At 42.4% G+C, this 23409-nt stretch overlaps 1 protein-coding gene across 1 annotated transcript in view; it reads left to right on the forward strand.

The window, feature by feature from the left end:
- DHX35 (DEAH-box helicase 35) overlaps positions 1 to 21671 on the forward strand; it is a 46699-nt gene extending 25028 nt beyond the window's left edge. The window contains exons 5-22 of the mRNA XM_054391947.1: positions 3116 to 3220; positions 4534 to 4595; positions 5240 to 5309; positions 5860 to 5919; positions 7535 to 7647; positions 8008 to 8104; positions 9157 to 9315; positions 10589 to 10799; positions 11366 to 11490; positions 12236 to 12290; positions 13440 to 13535; positions 13902 to 13996; positions 14581 to 14658; positions 15775 to 15904; positions 16608 to 16689; positions 17570 to 17641; positions 19104 to 19242; positions 21627 to 21671. Of these exons, the coding sequence (XP_054247922.1) occupies positions 3116 to 3220; positions 4534 to 4595; positions 5240 to 5309; positions 5860 to 5919; positions 7535 to 7647; positions 8008 to 8104; positions 9157 to 9315; positions 10589 to 10799; positions 11366 to 11490; positions 12236 to 12290; positions 13440 to 13535; positions 13902 to 13996; positions 14581 to 14658; positions 15775 to 15904; positions 16608 to 16689; positions 17570 to 17641; positions 19104 to 19242; positions 21627 to 21671 (1794 nt within the window). The remainder of the gene's footprint in view (positions 1 to 3115; positions 3221 to 4533; positions 4596 to 5239; positions 5310 to 5859; positions 5920 to 7534; positions 7648 to 8007; positions 8105 to 9156; positions 9316 to 10588; positions 10800 to 11365; positions 11491 to 12235; positions 12291 to 13439; positions 13536 to 13901; positions 13997 to 14580; positions 14659 to 15774; positions 15905 to 16607; positions 16690 to 17569; positions 17642 to 19103; positions 19243 to 21626) is intronic.
- The last annotated feature ends 1738 nt before the right edge of the window (positions 21672 to 23409 follow it).

Here is a 23409-nt window from a genome sequence, read left to right on the forward strand (position 1 = left end):
CTGCTGGGACACAAGGGGGATGTGGAGGTGGCAGGGGTGGCATGGGGAGGGGGTGGGGGAGGGGGTGGGGAGGGGGTGAGGAGGGGATTGGGAGAGGGGGTGGTGGGGGGGCGTGGGGAGGGCTGGGGAGGGGGCAGAGTGGTTGGAGGTGGTGCCAGGGTGGTGTGGGGCAGGGGGTAGGGAGGGGGATTGGGGAGCTGAGTGCTCAGGCCAGGAGCAGAGCAGGGGCTGGGCACGATCCTGGGCACCCCTGGGGAGTGCTGGGAGTTGCCAGAGGCCCCAGGAGAGAATCCCCCAACCCCCAAATCCCCCCCAGCCCTGGAGCTGCACCCCTGGCAGTGCCAGGCCACACCTCCAGTGCCCAGCCAAAGAGGGACTACACTGTGCTGGCTGCCAGCTGTCATCTGCAGGAGAGAGAAACCATCCCCAGGGCTGAGAGCTGGCACAGTGCCACCCTGCCCCCTCCCCAGGAGCACCCAAACAGCTCCAGGAGCACCCAAACAGCCTCAGGAGCACCCAAAACAGCCCCAGGAGCACCCAGAAGCAGCCTCAGTGAGCACCCAAAGCGTACCAGGAGCACACCAAAGCAGCCTCAGAGCACCCAAAGCAGCCCCGAGGAGCACCCAAAGCAGCACTCAGGAGCACCCAAAGCAGTACCAGGAGCACCCCAAACCAGCCCCAGGGGCACCCAAAAGCAAGTAACCAGGACACCCAAGAGCAGCCTCAGGAGCACCCAAATAAGCAGCTCCAGGAGCACCCAAGCCAGCCTCAGGAGCACCCAAAGCAGCTCCAGGAGCACCCAAGCAGCCCTCAGGAGCACCCAAAGCAGCCCCAGGTGCACCCAAAGAGCAGCCTCAGGAGCACCACAAAAGCAGTTCCAGGGGCACCCAAAGCAAGCCTGAGGAGCACCCAAAGCAGCCTCAGGAGCACCCAAAGCAGCTCCAGGAGCAACCCAAAGCAGCCCCCGGAGCACCCAAAGCAGCCTCAGGAGCACCCAAAGCAGCCTCAGGGGCACCCACAAAGCAGCCCCAGGAGCACCCAATTTTGTTCTAAAAGGCAACAACCTAAGTTGACTGTACGCTGTGAGAAGGAAGATGAGGAGATGCTGAGGTCAATGAATTGTACCCTTGTAACAGTCTGCACAGAAGATATCCTCATCTCCCAGTGTTCCTCATCTCCCTGCCTGCTGCCAAACACTGACTTGGTGAGCAGAAATGTCTGCTGCAGCTTTCTGTTTGTACAGAAAACTGAGGTGCCATTTTGTAATCCTCGTATTTTTGTCCTTTATAATGTGTTAATGGTACCTGCAACAGATCAGTTTATGTCCTTAGTAAAAGTGTAGCAGACCAAGCAGCTGTACAACCTGCTTCTTCATCTCTTCCAGTCTTCTTTGACCCTCTCCACTGTGGCTAAGGTCTCTAACAGTGAGCTGCATCCTGTGTTTTGAGCAGCCTGCCTGCAGTCTCCTCCCTTTTCTCCTTCCCAGGACATCCAGCTGACAGTGCACAGTTCTGCAGAAGATGCTGTGTATGCTGTAATGATTTCTTAGGACAAGCTTACTTCTCTTTTCCCTTTGATGTCTTTAAATGTTATTTTTAAGCCTGAAATTACAAGATTACTCAATCAGGGCTCAGTATTTAGATACAGTAGTTACAAACTGCCTGGACTGTGTAGCTCTTGTAGGGAGATGAGGGATAGCATTAGGGATATAGTTGATGACTTATGACTTTGTCTTGAACTGAAAGTGACCTTTCACTTCCATCAATGTGTTTATCTGCTTTCCCATCTAGATTGTGTGGGTTATCAGAAGAGGGTAGCTGCAGAGGCATAAGGCATAGTTTAGCAATTCCTGAACTTCTGCTTGCATTGCCCTGAGTGTCAGTTGTCCTGAATGCTTGGGCTGAAAGGGGTGGAGTGATAAGATTCCAAGTGAAATGAATTTACTGCCTGCTGGTATGGTTTAGAATGTCACTCCAGTGACTGAAAGTAACTTCCTTTTGGAATTCTGCTAGGACTGATGTGTGCGTTGTGAGTTTTGTGTCGTTAGCTGTGAAACATCTCTGTAGTTTGCTTAAACCATGATATTCTGTAGAATAAGTCTGAATAACTCAAGTTTTTCAGCTAAAGGAGCTATTGGCATAAAAATGGCCCAGAGTAGTACTGTTCCAAAAATTATGTTTGTTTTAATTAATCTGTCAGTTCTCTGTTTTATGAAAAGTAGAGTAGCATCTTTACTAGAAATAAAGGTCTGACTCGGTTCAAGGACAGATGAGCTTAAGTGATAACTTTTTGCTGCGTGCCATATCCCTGAACTCTTTCCCTTTTTGTGTTCCAGCTGTGTCCTTAAATTGCACTCCTACAATTTCTGGTAGGTGGTCCTTCCCCAGCGGGTGGCTGCTTGAGTGGCTGCCTTTGTAGGTCTGTCAGAGTACTTTAAACAGAAAGGTTCCTCTAGCTTTCCTGAGCAGAAGCTGTGTCTAATGGGTTCATTAAGTTATGCTGCAACACTTTGAAAGCATTTACCACTTGTATGTTCAGTATGTGCTGTGATGTTGAGCAGAATTTAGTGTTTGAACAAGAACAAATCACTCTTTGGAAGCTGTTCCTGCTTGCATAGAACCACATAAATGTTTGGGTTGAATTGGGCTTTTAGAGGTCATCTAGTCCAACCCACCCTGCAGTCAGCAGGGACATCTGCAACCAGAGCCAGGTTATTTAGACCTGGAATGGTTCCAGGGATGGGGCATCTCCCACCTCTTTAGGCATAGGGGTGAGGGTCTCACTACCCTCACTGGAAAAAATATCTTCCTACTAATTAGTCTAAACCTCCATTAGTTTCAAACCATCACCCCTTGTCCTGTCACATCAGGCCCTGCTAAAATGTCTGTCCCCAACTTTCTGATCAGTCCCTTTAAGTACTGAAAGGCCCCAAGCAGTTCTCCTGGATCCTTCACTTCTCCAGGCTGAACAACCTCAACTCTCTCAGCCTGGCCTTACAGTAGAGGGGTTCCAGCCCTCGGATCATGTTTGGTGGCTGTTCTCTATGGATGAAATAATGATGCAATGAAGATGTGTGCTGTGAGCTGCCTCTTGTTTATAAGAATCTCTTTCTCAGGTTGCAGGCCGAGTTGCTGATGAAAGAGGTGCAGTGCTGGGGCATGAAGTTGGCTATTGTATTCGGTTTGATGACTGCACGGATCCACAGGCTACAAGAATTAAGGTGAAGCATGCCCAGTGTGTGGTTCCTCTGAAAGGCTTAGCTGAAACTCTTCAAGTACTTCTGGAGAATTAATGAGAGCCTTGTGATGCCCAGTAAAGAGATTAGACAACGTTTCAGTTTTCCATGTGGAGATTAGACAATATTTCAGTTTCCCAAGAGTGTGCTTGAAATGGCTGTGGCCATCCAAACCTCAATGAAACTGGTGGGTGTGTGTGCTCTAGTCTGGCAGCCACTGTTTTAAAACTGAAGGAGATTTTCAAGGTAAGGATGGCCACATGTTGGTATAGTGCTAGTGTGACCTGTTAGGTTGCTCAAAGTCAAAGACTGCAGAGAATCACAGCTAAAGTGTCCTCACCACCCTGAAAATAGATTTGGATTAAAAGCACAGATAAAACCCAAGATGAGCAGGTTGAGAGTGATTTGCTGTGGATTAAATAGGAAGCTTTGCAGCTGTTCTTGAGTGCTGTGAGCAATATTAATGCTGCTTGTGTTGGTACAGATGAGAGTTTGCTTTAGTTATGCTGCAATAGCAATGATGATGAATGAGACAATTTACTCTGTGATTATTTTCTGAGGCTAGCAGCCCTTTGAAAGGGAAAGAAATGGAAATGTTTGTTCATTAAGTACAGCTGAAATCTTCTCCCTTTTTTGAGTGTGATGATTAATCATTTGGAGTTGGAATTTTGGAGGTTTTTACCTTGCATACCAATTCTTGCCTAGTTCAAGGCCACAGTTGGAATCCCAGGTCAAACTACTCTTTGATGGCTGCATGAAGCTGGTGGGTTTCCACTTGCTAGTAGGAAAAAACTGTGAAATTAAAACGTTGCATTTTGTTAAGAAGTTAAGTTTTAACACAACTTTAAGTAGTGTTCTAGTCAGGAGTGTGTGATGGATATTGAGTAGCCTGCTGTGAGATGATCAAGACTGAACAGCCAGACAGAATGTTATTGGTAAAGCAGATTTAGGCACCTTACAGACAAGAGTGAGGAAACTTCTGTTGCCATGTTTCAGTGCTGCCAATTTGTTTTGGGGGTTTATTTGGTTGTTTTTTTGGTTTTTTTTCAATAAAAAATAACTAATTTTAAGGAATCCAGTACTGGTTAAAAAGCAATCACTCCATTCACTCTGTCCACACTCAGAATCACATCTTTACCTTCCATAGCTGAAAAGAGATCAATTTAATAGATCATTCGAAAGTAAAAGGCAAGGAAAAACTCTAGGCAACAGCCTGGAAATCATCTTTAAAAATCATAAGTGTATCCAAGCTGCCTGTTAGGAGGTTTATTTACATTTTTCTTTGTATTCACTTTTAGTTTCTAACTGATGGGATGCTGGTGAGGGAGATGATGGCTGATCCTTTATTAACAAGATACAGGTAAGGAAACATGGAATGCACTCTTGCTGAAGTGTAATTTGGTGAACAACTGCACTGTTGGGTTTTTTTGGGGGGTGGGGTGTTTTTGTTTTGGTTTTTTTTTTTTTAGACTCAAGGTGTGGTTGTTATAAATGAAATACCAAAAGATGTAACAATTATTTTAGGAGTTTGACTCCTTTATCTTGTAAAGACTGTTGGAAAATCAGTCAATCATTGGAACATCAAACATTTAGTGCTGTGGTTTTGGAAGAAAAGCTAAATGGAGCTCATGGAATCTGAATTGTTTCATTTATTTATGGGTTTGTTTTTTTTCTTATGATGCTAGTAAAAAAAAAAGCCTCAATAAAACAACAAACACAGGTTATTCTGGTGTCCAGAATACCTATGCAGGACAGTAAAAATAGATCTTTTTCTTCCTACCCCTTTCCAAAAGTTAGCCTGAATGTGCCACCTGGTGTGATTCTCATTTCTTTCCCTGCTTCATGTCTGTGGTGGTTTTTTTAACTTCCACAGTTTCCTAAGTGTAAACAGCCTTAGTCCAGCAGCAGATTTCAAAGAATGGTGTTTCTAGAAAACAGAAAGACACTGATTTTTAGTGTCAAACAACCCATTTCTGAAATCTTATCTTTCTGCTTTATTCACAGTGTTCTCATGCTGGATGAAGCCCATGAAAGGACTCTTTATACAGATATTGCCATTGGCTTACTAAAAAAGGTTGCTATTTTTTTTTAACGTTCTCTGTAACTGTTTTCATTTTTCATCCTTTTTATTGAATTTCGGATCCTGATGGCTGACTACTGAGCCCATTTGGAGAGGGTGATTTCTAAGTCTTCATTTATCCTACAGCCTGTTGTACAAACCCAGCTGTTCACTGTAGACCTCTGATGCTGAGGATCCTCCATTTCCCCAGTACTGATGATATTAAATGATATTAGCAAAAAAATAGTCTTCATTCTGCTGCTGATGTTGTCAGGTGATCTGATAGGGAGATTGTTGTTGACTTTCAACCCACTAAAGATCTGAGTCCCACCAGAAATTAAGAGCAAGCCATAATAATTACAGACTGAATGCCCTTCACATGAACTTCAGTCATCAGGCCATTAGATCTATGGATGACTTGGGTGTTTCACTTCATCAGCTGTCTTGTAGCTTCAGAGTGTTTGTAAAAAGATGATGTTGGTAAAATGGATGCTCCAAAAGCTGGTTCTAGCTTTATATCTCAGAAAAGACTTTTTACTCTGGATGTTCTTGGTCTCTGTTCTAGGTTCAAAAGAAGCGTGGGGACCTTCGACTGATTGTGGCTTCAGCTACCTTGGATGCAGAGGTACAGCTCACAGATTTGATTTGAAATGAAGCAGCCCCACTTCTGTTTACACACAGTTTTTCCTCTGTGCTGCTTGCTTCTTGTGCAGCATTGCTACTGTTGTGAGAGATGATGAAGAGAGGAAGGAGTGCAGGAAAACAGGCTGCTGTAGTTAGGTTGCTGTTCTTGGTTTTCATGTTATGCTAGCAAATATTTTTGGAAGTGAATTGAAGTGTAAAACTGCTTTTCATGTATTGATGCCTTCCCCCCTTCTTACTGGTATTGTTATATCAAAAGATATTCTCTTGGCTTTAACTAGTCTAAGAAGCATTGGTTTAGCTCTGTTTTGCTGATAGCAATAATTTGAGGCAAACATAGACCACTAAAAATATGTGCCAAAAGAGTAGATTTAATTTCAGTGAGATCTTACTAGTTCCTTGATTGATCTGTGGCATGTGAAACTTACTAAAAAATGTGGTTAATTTAATTTTGAGTAGGAACATAAGAAATGCTCTGCTAGATCAGAGCAATGTCTCATCCAACCTGCTGTTTTGTCTGTAGCAGCAGCAGCAGCAGGAACAGGAGATGCTGTTTAGGGAGAGTGTATGAGCCTGTCCACCTGCTGTGGCTCTGTTCTCTCTGAGCTGCCTCAGCATCCACAGTGGTTGTAATAGAGACATTAGACAGCACATTCCTGCTGCTTCCTGCTAGTGTCTGTTTATGGACCTGCTGTTTCTTAATTTGTCTTTGAATCTGCTTGCTGAAGCTGTAAGTCTCCAGGACACCATGTGAGAGTTATTTTCAGAAGTTTGCCACCTGCTGTATGATGATGTACTTGAGTTAATTGTTTTTTGCTTTTTTTTAAACTTGCTAGTTTCATCAAGGGCCTCCTAATTCTGGTATTGTGGAATTTGGGCTTAAAGAAACCCAAACAAACAATAAAACCCAAAATCAGTTTTATATTTGCTTTACCTGTCACCTTGGTTTTTGTAAACCTCATCTGTGTGTCTTCTTTTCCTTTTGCTCCCCAAGCAGAGCCTCAGCCTTTTCAGTTTCTCCTCATAAGGCAGCTGCTCCATCTCCTTTATCATGTTCAGTGCTTTTCTCTGTTCTTCTCCTAACTCAGCCATGTCCTTCATGAAATGTGTGTAGCACTGAATCATTGTATGGTTTAGGTTAGAAGTACTTTTAGAGGTCATCTAGTCCAGCCACCCTGCAGTCAGCAGAGACATCAAGTAGAGCAGATTGCTCAGAGCCAATATGACTTGGAATGATTCCAGGGATGGGACATCTACCACCTCTCTGGGCAACCTAGGCCAGGCTTTCACCACCCTCAGTGTAAAACATTTCCTCCTTCTCTCTGGTCTGAATTTGCCCCTTTTACTTTTAGTGGTGAAATACTGGGACAAGCTGCCCAGAGAGGTGATCAAGACACCATCGCTGGAGGCATTCAAGATGAGACTTGATGTAGCCCTGGGCAGCCTGATCTGGTTGGAGGTGTCCCTCCTGACTGCGTAGGGGTTGGACAAGATGACCTGTGGGGGTTCCTTCCAACCCAATGCAATCTGTGAATCTTTAGGTTTCTCCATTAGTTCTTTGAAATATCAAACTTGAAATTGTTTTCATTTTAATGTAGAAATTCAGGGATTTCTTTAATCAAAATGATACTGGTGACCCCAGCAAAGATACCAGTGTGATCCTTACTGTGGAGGGGAGAACATTCCCAGTGGACATCTTCTACATACAGAGGTGTGTTCCTGTTTGATCTTGTCAGTGGTGGTTAGGAAAGTGTGTGGTGTGTGTGTGTTATCATTTTGTCTAGGTCAGAGCTCAGAAATTCACAGAGCAATCACAAGGGGATGTAACATTCCATTTGGGAAGCACTTGGATATTTCTTACAGCAGCAGACGTGGTTTTAAGCTTATTGAAGTGTAAAGAAACAAATTAATTCCTGAAGGCTGATTCCAAATTAGGCATCATGACCTAAATCCTAAATATGGCATGGCTGATGTGTAGTGTCCACACCTAGCTCTGTATTTGTTCCTTTTTGGAGTGAGGAATCTCTTTCTATTTTTCTGCTAATCTCTCTGCTATTTTCTCTCCCTGTAGTCCTGTTCCAGACTATATCAAATCAACTGTGGAAACTGCAATGAAAATTCACCAAGTGGAGAATGATGGTGATATTCTGGCATTTTTAACTGGCCAGGTATAGACATAAGCTTTATTTTTTGCTTTACAGTGCTGTGTTGTGGGCTTTGTGAAGCTGCCTCGGTCTCCTGCTTTCTTTAGCTGTGCTTGCTTTAATCTCATTAAAGATGACAAATATTTCTGCATTGATGGGAGCAGAATGAGGCCAGTCCAAAAGACTTTTAGAGAATGTGATTTTAGTTTGGATTTGACAAAGCTGGTGATGGATGATAGTTTTTCTCATTTAACGCTGTATGCTTTCAGCCTTGTTACGAAGTGGAACAGTGTGTGGGGTTTTGGTGCTAGTCACACCTCCAAAGCTGACAGTGAGTCACCATTAATAATGAAGGCAAATGGAATTTACATTTGTTAGGCTTAACTTCTGAAGACTTTGACAGAAAAACAAATTGCTGTGAGACAAAAATTTGCCAGTTTCTTCTGCTCTATTTATGCTTGTCAGCTCACTTTGTAGCTGAGCAGAGTAAAGGGAAGGTGGCTTACATTTATTCAGTGAGGAGCTGCCTTGAGCCTCAATAACATCTTGCTTATTTTTTTGCATAAATTCTTCATCCCCATTATTCATTTGACTTTTAAGGAGTGCATTTGGTGCTTGACAAGGTGATGCCTAAACTTTTTGCTGTCTGTGTTATTGAAGAGTGAGATGATCCCTGAGATTAAATGTGAAGTTGAGCACAAAGCGTTAGTGCTGCTACTGTGTCCTTCCTGATCAAGACCCACAGCATTCTACACAGTCAAACTAGGCTGGCCTCACAAGTGGAGATACACAGGCAAACAGCCTGCTTCCTCCTGAACTTTGTTCAGTCCTTCCCACGTGATTTTTCTTAAGCATTAGTGACGTTGTCTCGAATGACAATGAGCATGACTATTTACATCTATTTATTTTGGATAGCAGTTTATCTAAGGATATCACAAAACAGAGGGAGATTATCACAAGCTCCTGGAGCTTGAACAACTAGAATCATACTGGGATTATTTTGGTGCATTTTTTGATATAGGTGACAGCCATGTGATGATAAAGTGACAGCTCTCTGGTTCTTGCTGTGGCTCTAGGAAGAAGTGGAGACTGTTGTTTCTATGCTCATAGAACAGGCTCGGGCCCTGTCTCGCACCGGAATGAAAAAACACCTCCGTGTCCTCCCCATGTATGCTGGGCTGCCTTCTCCTGATCAAATGAAAGTGTTTGAGAGAGTGTCTCACAGTGTTAGGAAGGTAAGGCTGTTGTGTATGTCTCATTTCTACCACCCAGAAGGATGTCTGCATTACACAAACTGTATCTACCAGGTTATCTGTGTGGATCAGGTTCACATTGTAGGACTATTGCGAACACTTGTCAAGGGAGACTTTCTACACCTCCTAACAATGTCTGCCAGTTTTCAGACTCAACCAAGAATGTATTCTCTGACTTCTCTTTTCATCTCTCGTCAGTCCTAGACATGTCAGTTCTAACTCATCTGCCTCATCAACTTCTCAGTTCTTTGTACAACCTTGTATTTGCCGATGTCCAGTTGCAGCTTCTTACACTCTAAGTCCTCTGCTTTTACCTGGTTTTATTTCTTTCTGTAGTATAAGTGTCCATGGCTGTTTTCCACCAGTAACGTAAACCTGAGTGACAGAGTAGCCAAGTGCTCTATTTTCACCTGAGAAACAAATTCTAAACTTGCTTGGTTTTAGTAGAAAAAGGCTTTGTTTTGACTTCAAGTCTTGTTTGGATTTTTAAGATCACAGAAGTAGATAGTTGGTCATGATTAATGCTTTCTGCTTAGGCAGAGCCTGTGTTGGGGCTGAGGCAAGGTGACAGAATTACACAGACATGACTTGTTCTTGTGCCTGCTGGAGTCTAATGAGGGAAATTGTTCATCTGGTGTCAGAGAACATTGAGTATAAACCCTTCTTTTCTCACCGGGAGATGACGTTAGTCGATTAGCTTCCAAGATGTATTTTTTAAATTTCAACTGAACTAAGGATTACTTTTCCCTCTGTCATCTGGGAACAGTAATTTTTTAGTATTTCAGGACATGTATATGAGGGTATCTCCGCAGGAATACTGAGCATGGAATACTTAATCAACTCTGTTCCCCTCCTGCCTCGCTCCAGTGTTAGAAGTAACAACTCAGTAGAATTGAGAAGCAGAAAGAAAATATTTTTAGTTTGCTGCATAACAACATTTGATTTACAGTCAGTTGATGGTTTTCTCTGCAGACACTGCCAATGTTTTTTTTTTTTCTGCAAACACTGCCAAGTTCTACTTTTTTGAAGAGAAGATAAATTTGCATAAGAAAGTGACTTGTGAAGCTGTACAAACTGGGTTTATTTCAAGCTGACAGCTCATTCTGCTGCATGGACTGCCTCGTTCTGCGCTCCAGAGTGTGCTTACTGGAGCTGTTATATCTGAGGTGCTTCAGCTGGCTGGTGGTGCAGTCCTGCTGCAGTGCTGCTGGGGCTTGAGGAGCTGATGGTTTCCTGGTTGTGTCTGTCCCTGTAGGTGATCGTAGCCACCAACATTGCTGAGACCTCCATCACGATCCATGGGATTGCCTATGTCATTGACTGTGGCTTTGTGAAGCTCCGAGCCTATAACCCCAAAACAGCCATTGAATGCCTGGTGGTGGTGCCAGTGTCCAAAGCTTCAGCTAACCAGAGAGCAGGGAGAGCAGGACGCAACCGCTCTGGGAAGTGCTACAGGCTGTACACAGGTCAGGAATTCAAGGTGTAAAGGAGGAGAACTTGCTGGTGTCACTTGTGTTTTGGTTTACAGGGGTTTGAGTATTAGAAAAAGAACAAAAAAGAGCATTTTGTACTTCTTTTGGTGAGAGAGAGAATTCTCCCTTCATCTTTCCTCTGGCTTATTTCATATTTCACATATTTCATGTATGTTCATATGTGCCAAGCATTGGACACTAAATCCCTTTGTGAAACAGAAACACAAACTGAGCAGGGTGTTTCCTGATAAAAATACTCAACAGAAGAGAAATGAAGACCATTCACGTTGCTGTGAAGAATGTATGGCATTTCAGACTGAAATATGAGCGGGTCAGCTCCAGAATCAGCAATGTAGCCAAAATCATTGAATTTTCCATTTAGATTGAAGTATCTTAAAATGCAATAACTGGAGAAAGATCAACTTTGAGTTAGAGTTCTTTTAACACCTGTTAAGTCTTCACACCTGATAATTTGAACTTAAATATGATTCTATCATGCTGACTGCACAGGGCACAAGCTGAAACTCAGACCCTGCTTGCTTTGTTTTCTCCCACAACAGAGGAGGACTTTGAGAAGCTGCCCAAGTCCACAGTTCCAGAGATGCAGCGCAGCAACCTTGCACCTGTCATCCTGCAGCTGAAGGCTTTGGGAATTGACAATGTGCTCAGGTTCCCCTTCCTTTCGGTAAGTCCTGAGCTGTAAGGTCTGTCATCTCTCTGGTATGAACAGAGATTAGTAGATGACTTGTTGACAACCCACAGAACCATTCACCAGTAACTATTGTCCTACTGACTATCATAGCATAGCTCATTGTTCACTATTGGGCAGCAAGGTGTTTTTGAGAATTGACTACTGCAAGTAATGTGTGATAAGTTAGAAGTGGCTGTCTGCGAGTCTGCTGTTAGAAGCTGAGAATTCAAGAAAGGCCTAGAAGGACAAACTGGGATACCACAAAACTGTGACTGCAGTCCCTTTGCACTTTCTTCAGTTTATGAAGAAGAAGGAAAAAAAAAAAAGATATCTCCAAAACTAAACCTATGCTTGTCTGCCTTGTTATAAAGAACAGTACCAAGTTTTAGATTTGATTTCTCTAAAGTTTCTAGCTACTCCTGTACTGGTGTGGAGAACTAACATGGTGGCCATAGAAGAGAACATGAAGTAATTGTTCTGCTCCTTCTGGCCTCACTGTTGGGCAAAGCTTGTCTAGCTGGGGTCCTGACAGCATCACAGTGACGATGCTGAATCTCTTGGGGTGGTTTTGACTCACAGTGTAAGTGATAGAAAGAATCTGAGAGCTGCTCTTTCTTCATTCTGCATAAGTAGAAAGGTTGTTTGAGTGGGACTGAAGGATTTTGCAAGATGTAAGAATTTTGGTGAGAACTCCTGTGTGATGGTAACTTGAAAAAAAATGGCCATTTTCTCTTCATAGCCACCTCCTGCACAGTCAATGGTGCAAGCTTTGGAGCTGCTGTATGCTTTAGGAGGTGAGAATATTATGCTTTGCTTTATTTATGGTTCTCTGTCCTGGTTTTGCTGGGTTGGAATCCTAGGCCTGCTATGGGCTGCAGGTCATTGGCAGGAGTCAGTGAGGGCAGCTGACTTGAGTTGGCTACAGCTGTATCCCAGACCATAAATGTCACCCTTAGGGGCTCCTCCTACTCCTCCAAAATATAATGTAAAGAAAACCAGTCTGAGAGACTCTGAAAGAGTAATTCAAAGTACTTTTCTACTAGTTACCTCCTTAATAGAATATATTTTTTATTGTGTTCTCTGAATTACCAATCACACCTTGTTCTCAAATTCAGTAGGCTGAACAACACTCTTGGCTGTATGGTTTAGTTTTTGGTAGTCCTGTGAGGAGCAGGGAGTTGGACTTGGCATTCCCTTATGGGTGGGTCCCTTCCATCTTGAAATGTTCTATGATTCTAGATGTCTTCATGTTAGTTTTGTTCTTTATGCCTCTGTTAGGTACCCCACTCTAGCAATATTTTTATTTACAGTTTCCAGTTCTTTTTTTGCTGTGTTGAGTGGAATGTGTGCTGTCTGGTTTTGTTTATAGGAAGATCTGTTGCTTTGCTGGGGTTTTTGACAGCTGTTAATCCTTCTGAATGCAACAAACTTAAACTAAACAGAAACTTGACCCAGGGACAAGTAATCAAAAAGAAACTCTGTTTAACTGCATTGAGTTAAATTCAATTCAGAGTTAACAATATTTGCTCCGTAATGTAAACATGAGGAAAAAGGGTGGTACATAGCTGAAGTACAGCTGTGGTTTGCTGCCACCACACAGTTTGATAAACAGTGTTTTTATCTAGTTTGAGAGCCATGGTTGAGTTTCTTCACTCTGCTGTGGTTATTTATGCAATCTGCACCCAAAGTCCTGGTACTGGGCTCTTGCTAGTCCTTCCTTGCGCTCTGCTTGGTCTGTGTTCAAATGTACCAATGACCTATGGAGGAGTACATGGATGTTAAGGAATGACTTTAAGCTTAGTTCAATATACATTCAGCAACTCTCAGGTGCATTAGCTGTGTTTTAGCTTGTAATTCTGCTCTTTAATGCATATTAAATTCTTCAAGAAGCCTTTCTGTGCTACTGTGCCTGTGTCACAGCTACGTGTGTTGGTATGCCGCAGGTTTGGATATGCACTGCCGTTTAACAGAGCCTCTTGGCATAAGGATAGCAGAGTTTCCTCTGAATCCTATGTTTGCAAAGATGCTTCTGGAATCAGGTAGGAGAAAAGAAGTAACCAGATTTTCTTCCTTGTCTTGTGATGAGTAGAAGACACTGCCTCTTGTCATGCAGTAGTAGACATTTGCAAACTGTGTATTTCACCTTGGTGTGGTGTTTAGTGGAAAGAATTGGTTAAGTTCATGGGCCTCTCTAAGTGCAACACATTTGACACACTAATAAGTCTAATACGTTTATATTTAAAGTTTTCTATTAAAAACATTCACTGTTACACTAAAAGAACCCCAGGAGTTCAGGTATTTTGGTTTTATATGCTATAAAAATATATTCTACTTCTTCTCCCTTTTTATGGGGGGTAAGTTAAAAGGAAGACTTCTTTTACTGAATTTCTCCTCTTACTCCACAGGAAATTTTGGCTGCTCCCAGGAGATTTTGACAATTGCTGCCATGATGCAGATTCAAAACATTTTTGTAATCCCTCCAAATCAAAAAGCTCAGGCTGTAAGTTCAGTTGTGTCTCTCTTTCTTTTTGTTGCTTCCACATTTCTGGATTTCTACCAAGTATTTTACTGATCCCCTGATCCCTACAACAGAATGCAAGTGAAAATGAAGCAAGGTCTTGAACTGTACCTATTGGTTAGAGGTAAAAGAAAAAAACCTGAGTAATAGTAGGAAATGTGGAGTGGTTTATTAGTGTTAAAAACTTTCTTCTGAGGACCAGAAACATGAAAGGTTTATAAACCAATATTGGTCAGTGTAAGGGTTTACCAAAAAAACCTAAACCTTCCCAAACACCACCTCCTTTCAAGAGACACAAAACCAGGAAGTGTTAGGATGTAGCAAATTCTTGTAGCAAGAGCCTAATTTTAATGCAACCCTCTCTTGGGTTTTGGGGGTTCACTTTTAGTTTTGGAAATTAGAATATAGATGAGCTAGTAAAATATTTCTGGTACTCAGAGGAACTGCTTACTAAGTAAGAATTTCAGTAGTCACCAGGAAATATGAAGATGCAGAGAACTGAGTGTACTGGACATGATTTATGCCAAAATCAGTCAGCTTGTAAAAATGTATTTCCTCTTCTCCAGGCCAGGCAACACAGAAAGTTTGCTGTGGAAGAAGGTGATCATCTCACTATGCTTAATGTTTATGAAGCCTTTGTCAAAGTAAGTCAGTTCAAGTGGGTTTGCAGGAATGGAAGAAACTTTAGGTCCTTAGTTCTGATTCTGGAAATTCTGGATGTAGCATCCTTAAAGCTGAGGAATTAGCAAGTCTGTTCAGTGATGATTCTGCTTTAAAGGATATTCTGGTTATGTTTTGCCACAGACCTTCTGAGCAGAGTATAGAAAGAATTTATTTTGGGTACAGCACAGAAGCCTTATTGGGTAGACAATTGTGTTTTCAAGGAGATTGGGATTTTTGAGAGGGCCTAGGGAAAACAGGTCTCCAAATTCCAAATGAATTTCATATTCTCTCATCTTTACTATAGATGTCTTAGATACAGTTTATAATCAGTAAACCCCTGAATCTAACAGACTTTAAAAAAAATGCTTCATTGATCATCATATCCTCTTTTTCAGGTGGCCTTATATGTTTGCCCTAAGGTTTAACACCAATCTAACTACTTCCCTGCTAGCTCAAGTTTTGCTTACTGGGTTTGAAGTGCTCTGCCTTTCTGGGAGAAGCATATTTTGCTGCTATAAAGCACTTCTGTACTGATGTATTTGCAACAGTGTTGAGCTGAAGCATGATAACCACTCAAGTGTTTAGAAGATGACTTCCCTTTCAACAACCGCAAAGCATTCAGTCATTGAAACTTTGCTGTTTAAATTTTGTATCTGCCTAATTCTTTTGGAAACAGCCAGGTGCAGAGACTCTTAGAGTAATAGTTTCTGGAGAAATAGTTCTTTGTATAGAGAAGACCAAGGAAAACAAGTGTAGAGAAAAGGCTGTTTGCCAGACAAGTTTATGATATGGTGCTCTTGTGTGAGACTGCAATGACTGATGCTGTTCTCTTTCACCATATATGAAGAAATGAAGCACATCTGTATGAAAATACCCTGTGGCATTGGTTCTGCTGCTGATGTTTGAAACGTGCTTTGTACTTGTGTTCTTTGTCCTTCTTAGTTGCTATACAAATAGGCAATTTTCAGAGAAAACCACAATAAATATGTTTTAGGAGGCAGAAGTAAAACAGATCAAGGTTATGTGATCTGAGAGGTTGGGGTTTGTTTTGCTAATGGTATTTCATTGTAATTTTTCCTGTTCTTCTCTCCCTACAGCATAGCAAGAGCTCTCAGTGGTGTCAGGAACACTTTCTGAACTACAAAGGCCTTGTTAGAGCTTGTGTTGTCAGAGAGCAGCTGAAAAAGCTTCTTGTCCGCTTTAAAGTGCCAAAGAAGTCCAGTGAAGGTGAACACTTTCATTTATTTTTGCCCTGTTATCCAATCCATATGGAATGTCGTTTCCAAATTGTCAGTTCCTCCTTTCCTTGTTACTTTCGAAGTATTTTCTCCCTGGCCTAAAAATCAAATTAATTAAACCCAGATTCTTTCTTTTTTTCCATAACAATGCTTGCAGAAGAGCATTTTAGCCCACTTTTCCAATGAACATTTGGGCCAGTCTTCCTTAGTAAAGTTTTCCAGCAGGAGGTTTTCACCACTGATTATGTATTTAATGGACAGACTTACTGGAAGTGTCATAACCAGGTCACTTCATTCTCTCTTTTCAAAAAGCTGTTTTTCTAGTAGGTACTGTCACTGGCATCTGATTTCCAGCTGTGTTGTGTGTGCATGGATGCCATGACTGCTTCCCAGCACCTCTCTCTTAACTGCTCTGAAAAATCAGACTTAGAGCTGAGCAGTCACACAAGGTTGCTTTGAGGTCTGTGAAACTCTTCTTGTGGCAGTGCTACTGGCAACAGTAGGTTTTTTTACAAAAGAGTTTTGATTTGCTGTGAAATAGAAGCCAAAAGAGATTGTAGGGTTTGTCTGCCTTCAAGCCTTTGCTGTCAAAGCCTGAGGCAGTGTGAAAAATTGAGTGAGGTGATTAAGTGGTGTTTTATGGATTTTTGCTATTATGTTGACTCATTTTACTTGAAAATTCTTTTCTTCAGGTGATCCAGATCCTGTTTTGAGATGCATAGTTTCTGGATTCTTTGCTAATGCAGCTAAATTCCACTCTACAGGTGCTTACAGGTAAATATAGGTTCATTTCAGCTATTGTTTTGTCTGAAAGCTCCTTTGGATATATCTAAATATAATCAACACGCAGATGTTTCTCTAGACACCTGCATTTGATTTACTAAATATTTGAAGTTTTGTATCTTCAAACTGCTTCAGTGTTTATCTCTTTTCTTTGGTAAATATAAACAATTATAGGTAGTGGGAGGCTGTTACTGACAGTAATTAGCTTGTGTCGATTCAAGCAAGCACAGTGTCACAGAATCACAGAGTGTTAGGGGTTGGAAGGGACCTCAGAAGATCCAGTCCAACCCTCCTGCCAGAGCAGGATCACCCAGGGCAGGTCACACAGGAACACATGTAGGTGGGTTTTGAATGTCTCCAGAGAAGGAGACTCCACAACATCTCTGGGCAGCCTGCTCCAGGGCTGTTTCACCCTCATGTTCATGTAGAACCTCCTCTTCTCCAGCTTGCACCCATTGCCCCTTGCCCTATCATTGGGCATCGCTGAGCAGAGCCTGGCTCTGTCCTCCTGACCCTCACCCTTCACATCTTTATCAACAAGAATGAGGTCACCTCTCAGTCTCCTCTTCTCCCTGCTCTAGTCTCTGCTCTGGTACTCCCAGTGTACTGAATAAAAGCCTGAAGCACTACTTTTCCATTTAATATAACTAGAACTCTTTTAGGTTGTTAAAATGTCGTTTCCTTGGCCAAGTATTAAGCCTGGTTTCATCTGAAAGCCTGTTCCTTAAATGCAAATGTTTTTAATTTACTCCAGCTCCTTCTGGAGAGAAGAGACTGTTGTCTCTTCTTAAACATTCTTCCTGGGGATGAAAGGAACCAAAGAGTAAGCAGTAAACAGACATGCAGTCTAAAATAGTATCTTGCTTTCAAGGACTATCCGTGATGACCATGAACTTCATATCCATCCCACTTCAGTGCTGTATGCAGAGAAACCTCCACGCTGGTAAGTCAAAGCTGCTTTCATTTGCTTTGTGAGCTTTACAGGACACTCGGCAACCAGATGTTTTCATGAATGACTTTTCTCCATCAGTGGAGGAACAGATGTAGAAGGTCATGGTTTCCACAGAGAGTATTCAATTGATATTTTCTTTGCATTTTTTGAGGGCACCATCCAAATAAATCAAGGAAAGAAAGTGATGTTCAAGTATCAAAAGCTGCAAAGCAGGGTTAGGTGACCCCTTTTTAACATCATCTTTTTATATTGGGAATTGCTCTTTGCTTTTGAGAGGGCAATACTCATTAATGAGAGACCACAAACCTTGTGGGCTTGCAGCTGTCATGTGGATAATGACTTTTGGTTCCAGTGACTTACCCTTCAGTGTGTGGGTTTGTGGTTCCATGGTGCTGCAGTGACTTACCCTACCAAAGGGTGACATCAGAAATGCCCATGCTGGCAGCAAGGACTTAAGCCCACATGGCTGGCTGCTTCTGAATCTCTTACCAGGAGATCTTCTGGCGGTAGTTAAAGATTATTTCTTCCTCTTATCCTTATCTTGCTTGTCTGCAGGCAGGGACCAGGGATAGTCATGCTGGGATTTGTCCTGCTTGCCATGGGTCCAGGGCTCTGGTACTTTTGACATCCCTCCTCATGACAGGATTATACAGTCATAGAACTGTTTCAGTTGGAAAAGACCTCTAAGATCATTGAGGCAAGTTGTCAACCTAACACCACCATGGCCATTAAACCATGTCCTGACGTGCCATGCTCACACATTTCTTGAACACCTCCAGGGGTGGTGATTCCACCACCTCCCTGGGCAACCTGTTTCAGTGCCTGACTGCTTTTTTTCTGATCTCCAAACTAAACCTTCCCTGGCACAATGTCAGGCCATTTCCTCTTGTCCTATCACCTGATACTAGAGGGAAGAAACTGACCCCCACCTGGCTCCAACCTCCTTGCAGGGAGTTGGAGAGAGCAGTGAGGTCTCCCATCAGCCTCCTTCAGACTTGAACAACCCTACTTCCCTCAGCTATTCCTCACCAGCCCTGTTCTCCAGGCCCTTCACCAGCTTTGTTCCCTTTCTCTGGATCCCCTTCAACAACTCAGTGTCCTTGGAGTGAGGGGTCCATGATACCACAGCGTAGGTAATATTTGGACAGGAGTCAATGTGTCTGTTGGCCCTATTATAAGAAATGGCTTCAATTCTTTCTTTTATACCTTGCATCTGTATGTGTAGTACGTCAAGATGTTTTTAATGGCATTCCAAAGGTTGTCTTAATGTAGAGTTCTCTGAACAACCAGAGGAAAAGGATCTGAGAGGCTACATTAAAACTGAAAGAATCTCTGGTCACTTAATGCTGCCACTGGCAGTGAAACTGTCTCAGTGTGCTGCTAGTCAACTCTTTTTCATTGCTTTGTAGCAAACACTTGGGTTTGTCTTTTTTTTTTTTTTTCTTCCTCCTAGGGTAGTCTACAATGAAGTCATACAGACTGCTAAGTATTACATGAGAGATGTGACTGCTGTGGAATCTGCATGGCTTTTGGAACTGGCTCCTCATTTCTACCAGCAAGGAACGGTACGGAATCGGCATAAAGCCCAAACGGTACCATTGCTGTATTAGCAGCTCTTGTATCTGACCTTTCCAAGTGTGTGTGTTTTGGTGTTGTCTGTTTAGTGGTACAGAAATGAATTTGGTTTTGTTCATTGTAGTGGTTTTAATATAGAGAGGATAATATATGGATGCATGAAAGCTTTTTACCTATTATCCAGCCCACAGACATGATCTCCAAGTCACAAAGCAGTGTATCGCTGGTAAACAAAGCCTTCAACCATTTTACCCTTAAATACAGGCACTTGGCAGTATTGATCTGAGCAGCACTAGAGCTAGGCAGTGGTCATACAGTGCACAGTAATTTTAGAGAGCCTTTGCATGCTTTGTAAATATTTGTGCAAATCCTGAGCGCCCCCCCCTCTTTTTTTTTTTTTTTGAGCATTAGTTATGCTTACTGCAAAAAAATGATCTGTTGAGACTTGAAATGGCAAGGAAGAGCTGCTCTTCATGTAAACCTTGAGTGCAAATGCTGCTGGGTGTATAAATCTTATCTTTACAAGTATCTTTTCCTAGGTGTCACCATCCTTTATCAGCTCTGTCCCATGTGAATCTGTCAGTCTAGACTTGTTCTGAGAACTGGATTGGTGTGAAATATCATCTCAGTGTTAGTTATGCTGGAGTTGTTGATACCACACTGCATGTAAAGATTCCACAGGCAAGATTACCAAATTGGTCTTGATGTGAATTTCCCATGGCAGATTAGTAACCACTGAGCTTTATATGAACTATTTCCAAAATACTGAGAAAAATTGGTGAAGCATTTCCAAACAGTGAAGTACTTCCAAACGCTGAGTGGAAACGAATGCACTTGTGTATCAGACATGCAAAACAGGAGATCTGATCATGCATGTGAGCATAAATGGCTGTTTCTGAGTATACATCAGCTACATTATTTAACTTTTCTGAGTATCTGATGGTTTTTTTTTTTTTTTGACTTCCAGCATTCTTTTGGAGAAAAGAAAACCTCTGTGGTGTGTGGAACACCTGAGGGTGTACCCTTGTGGTTATAGTGTACAGTAGCGTTGGCACCTGTCTGTGTAATTGACTTGAGAGGCTTGGGTTTTGATGTTGAGCTTGGATAATTTATCTCAGTGCTCCAGACACCACCTCTAAATGCATTTACTACGTAGCTGAATGTTTTCTGCCTCTTTATCTTGAACACATTTGACAAATGTTGCTGTTGGACAGTCTGCAGGTATGATGTGAAAAGGAGATGAGCTGACGTTCCAGTTGTATCAAATCTGCTTCTGGAATAGTGAGTCCTTTTGACTCACATTTACGTGCTGTAACATCCCATACATAACGCAGCATCTCATTATCATATGACCTCTCCACAGGCCCAGTTTTGGGCTGAGGTTTTCCTTTAGGTAGGTGGTGTTGGGGAATGTGACTCTTGGCTTGTTCAGGCAACACCTGAGCTGCTTTCTGAAAGTGCAGAAGGCCTGTCTGGAGTAGTACTCCATACCTGGCTGTATTGTTCAAAGTAGTACTGCTGCTCTTCTAGGTATTCTGTGAGATTACATCAGATCATTGAATCACAGAATTGCTTCAGCTGGAAAAGACCTTTAAGATCATCGAGTCCAACTCTGCCAAGGCTGATACTAAATCATGCCCTCAGCACCACATCTCTGCATCTTTTAAACCCTTCCAGCGATGGGAGTTCAACCACCTCCCTGGGGAGCCTGTTCCAGTGACTGAGGACTCTTTCAGCAAAGAAGTTTCTTCTAATGTCCAACCTAAACTTCCTTTGAGGCCATTTCCTCTCATCCTGTCACTTATTACTAGGGAGAAGAGACCAACCCACACCTGGCTCCAACCTTTCAGGGAGTTGTGGACAGCAATGAGGTCTCTCCTCTGTCTCCTTTTCTGCAGGCTGAACAACCCCACTTCCCTCAGCTGCTCCTTACCAGATCTGTTCTCCAGACCCTTCACCAGCTTTGTTGCCCTTCTGTGGTCCTACTCTAGGACCTCAATTTCTTTCTTGGAGTGAGGCCCCCAAAACTGAACCAGTTAAAATCTTCATGTACTTACTCCTTGTGTTTGTGCACGTGTTGCTGGGAGCACATGTCCCTTTCTGTGCATCTTTGCAAGCTGACAAACTTGCTTCCAGTGGGAAATTGTTCTTCAGCTTGCAGTGAGTACAGATGTGCTAGAAGATGATATTTCATACCAAGCTAGAATATAATTTTGGGATCTGTGTGGGGTTTTGATTTTATAGATTTATTTTAGCTATATCAGTAACAAGCAGAGCTTGGGAAGAGGCATCTTTGATACTTGTATAAGAATCTATTTAATTGGGGATTAGAGCCTGGAAGCTTTCTAGCTGAACATTCTTCTGTTTGTGTACATGCTAAGCAATTTTTCTTTTCTTGCAGCATCTTTCCTTGAAAGCAAAAAGAGCTAAAGTAGATGACCACTGATTCGACTTGACTTCAGTCTTGTGACAGCAGATGCAGAACCTACCAGTGATTCCAAGCTGGCTACAGTCCATTCAGCAGTCAGTTCATTAGCAATTTGATCTTCCACCAACTTAAATGTTTAAATGCCTGCCAGGATCTGTAGGGGTGCATGACCAGTACATTGTAAACCTATGTAGAGCTTGCATCGTGGACATTTTATTCTTTGCCTACTTGACCACTGTTGCTAGTCTGGGCATGTTGCTCCTTTTAAATAGGTAGGGGAAAAAAAAAAAAAAGAGTTTAAAAAGTAAGAGGACATACAGGATCACCAAAACCTGAAATCTTCAAGAAGGAAACTGATTTCCTGGTGTGGTATGGCTGCCTTATGAGAGTGGGGAATAGGGTACCCTGCCTCCTGTTACCTAGAGCACTGTGACTATTACCAGCCAAACTGAGACTGACTCCTGCCAGCAGGAGCTCAGGCACTGAACTATCCCTTGAAATGTGAGGGGCTGCCATGGAAACATTGATTTTACCTTGGACCATCCTAAACTGGTGCAGTTTGTGCTGCCAAGCAGTGAAAGTCTCCTGCCTGGGGCCAAGCTGCCCCTGGTTCCTGGGCTGTAGCAGTCCTTCTGTAGGCAGCTCTGCATTAAAACATCTTGCTTCCACATGAGGGTTGCTGTTTGGGGAGGGAGAGAAAGAGTAGCTCAATATTTTTCAGAAGGATTAATTTTTTGCTCAATCAAGGGAATATACTCAAATGTTCACAGTCTCAGTCCCAGATGGGGCTTTACTTTTCTTTTCACCCTTTTCTTATCAGAGGTCATTAGCCCCTCACTGCTGGAAGCAGCAGAGCATTTCAGCAGGGCTAGAGCATGCAACACTGTGGTTTAGTCTCTGTCATTCAGCAAAGATGCAAATGTTTTGTGCATTCCTATAAGGACACGATCTTTTATCTTTTGTTTTACTGAGAATCTCTTCTTTGCTGCTTGGGACTCCTTGTGTTGTTGTGAGAAGGGTGGTCTGTGCAGTTGCTGCTTTAATTGGGACTCCAAGGCTATTTTCCAGTAAGGAACCTTGTTTTTCCAGGATAGCTTGGATACATGTATTTATTTTTTAGCAGCCCCATTGATATTTATTTTAGAAACATTGTTTCAAGATTTTATTTTTCTAAGGCAGCTGATTTAATGAATGGTTTTCACATATTAACTATATTTTTATTTTCTTTAAGAGAAAAAAAATAAAGAAAAAAGGATGTAAATAAGGGAAAATTTCTACAGCAAACAAATGCCTTCCTCATCACAAGACTGCCTTGAACACTTTCTTGAGAGCTTCTTTACCTTCTCCCTTCCAAACACCTGCATGTTCTGTCACATGCAGTGTGTGGTCTATCCTGTGTCTAGATACCAACTGCCAGCACAAACAGATGTACCAGTCCCCATGTGTGGCACCAGCAGCATGACAAACCATGTCACCTTCCTTGTTTTCCTGCTGAACCTCCCCTTTCTTTGTGTTACTTTTTCTCTTAGAGTGGAAGCTCTTTGGGGCAGGGACTGTCTCCTAGCCAAAGCTGAGAGCAGTGTTGGCACTTATAAACAAGATTTGCTCTGCAGGTTTTTTTTCTCTTAAAGGATCGGAGAAAGAGCTGAATATGAAGCCCTGTAAAATGTCCATGTCTCTCTGTCCTCTGGAAGTATTCTTAAGAAAAATAAAACCATTGAGGCAAGGAAGCTTGAGAATGCATCACTTAAGCCTG

Source organism: Indicator indicator, chromosome 24 (assembly GCF_027791375.1).
Source record: "Indicator indicator isolate 239-I01 chromosome 24, UM_Iind_1.1, whole genome shotgun sequence".
Taxonomy (NCBI): domain Eukaryota; kingdom Metazoa; phylum Chordata; class Aves; order Piciformes; family Indicatoridae; genus Indicator; species Indicator indicator.